Source organism: Mus pahari, chromosome 19 (assembly GCF_900095145.1).
Source record: "Mus pahari chromosome 19, PAHARI_EIJ_v1.1, whole genome shotgun sequence".
NCBI classification, from domain to species: Eukaryota; Metazoa; Chordata; class Mammalia; order Rodentia; family Muridae; genus Mus; species Mus pahari.
Window position 1 is genome coordinate 3896017 of NC_034608.1, and position 1832 is coordinate 3897848.

General features: G+C 40.8%; 1 protein-coding gene across 2 annotated transcripts in view; it reads left to right on the forward strand.

Moving 5' to 3' along the window:
- The window catches only part of Aurkc (aurora kinase C), an 11499-nt gene that overhangs the window by 3188 nt on the left and 6479 nt on the right, over positions 1–1832 (forward strand). For both annotated transcript variants that reach the window (XM_029531989.1, XM_029531988.1), the window contains exon 4: positions 805–953. In XM_029531989.1, the coding sequence (XP_029387849.1) occupies positions 805–953 (149 nt within the window). The remainder of the gene's footprint in view (positions 1–804; positions 954–1832) is intronic.

A 1832-nucleotide genomic window follows, 5' to 3' on the forward strand; every position in this document is an offset into this window, starting at 1 on the left:
AAAATGAAACCATAAACATATATTGGAAAGCTAGCCGGGCATATTGCTGGCCTATAATTCCAGCACTTTGAAGGCTGGGGTAGAAGGATCAGGAGTTCAAGGTCAGTTTGGTCTACATATCAAGTGTCAGGCCATAAGGTTACATAGTGCAACCTTATAAAAGGAAAAAAAAAAGGTGCCTAGAAATTGTAGGGCACTTTAAGGAAAGCCCTAGCACTCACCATCCCAGCAGCATCAGTTGGCTTTGCTGGACAATAAAATCTCCGACTCCTATAGCCTTCCCTCTGATCCTTTAGGGAAATGTTGTGATTGGCTCAGCATAGCTTCTCTGTCTGGCTCCTTGTTCTGCTAAGTCTATGGGGAGAACCTTAGTGGTTTATAACCATGGTGCTATGTAAAGACAGGCAGATCTCATGAGTTTAAGGCTGACCTGGACCCGACTGTGAAGACCCTCTTTTTAAAAGAACAAAGAGGCAGGAGGTGGTGTCTGAGGCCTTTACTCCCAGCACTCATGGGGCTACAGAGAGAGTTCCAGAATAGTAAGAGGTACACAGAGAAACCCTGCCTCAAAATGAGAAAAACAAGGTCTATAGACAATAAGGCACCACTCTAAAGATTGTCCTCTATGCTCTGCATTGCTGTGTACACACACACACACACACACACACACACACACACAGATAATAGAATTATAGTCAAAAAAATGAGATTCCATGGCAATGGTAAAATTCATAATGTCTGTTCTACCTCACAGGGAAGCCGTGAAAGTCTTCCCCCCCAACCAGATTGTTTTTCTTCACACAGATAATAGAGGAGTTGTCAGATGCCCTGAGCTACTGCCATGAGAACAAGGTGATTCACAGGGACATCAAGCCAGAGAATATCCTGCTGGGCCTCAGGGGTGAGGTGAAGATCTCAGACTTTGGGTGGTCTGTGCATACCCTCTCTCTCAGGTAGGTTGGATGGGATGGGGGTGGGACCCTCACACTAATGGGGCATTTCCTAAGTGAATTCATCTCACATGGAAGACCCAGATACAATTGGGCCTTGGGGTTAACAAGCACCTTTTCCAAGTACACACTTTTAGAATGCTCTTGCAGATTGAAAGAATTGGGTGGGTGGGGTGATGAACTCAGTAGCTAAGAGCAGTTCCTTTGTGAGCAGGAAAACCTGACTTTAGATGGAAAGAACCTGTAAAAATCTGGCCATGAACAGTCTTAAGAGATACCACAAATAAGTATTGTACTTTCAGGACCAGAAAAACAAAGTAATGACACAGTAATGTGAATAACAAGAAACTATTGAAAATGCAGCAATATTATGTGACAGAGGGGAGAAGTGTACATTTTAATATATTAAGATGAACAAGTACACACAACTGTATATATTTGCAACAATAGATCTTGCTGAATTCAGTGAGGTAGGAGGATAGACCTGGAAGCCAAGAAAAGAAACTGGGTTAGAAAAGATAGATAGACAAGATACTTTATATAAAGTTTTTACTTATGATCTGGGCTTTATAAAGCATAATAGTATCAAGACAAAGATAGAATAGCTTTTAGAATATAATCAAGAATGTAATAGAATATATAGAATATAATCAAGATAAGCATAGAATTCTCAAAAGAACTAATTAAAAATATTTTCCAATAAAAAAAAAAAAATCTGGGCCATGGCTATTGATTACTTTAACCCCTGCCTTGAGTAATGGAGACAGGCAGATCCTAAAAGATGGCCAGCCAATCTGGCAGAAATGTCTGGGTTAGGTTCAATGAGAGACCTTGCCTTAAAGAAATACAGTGGGGAACTTAATAAAGACACTGAATGTCCTC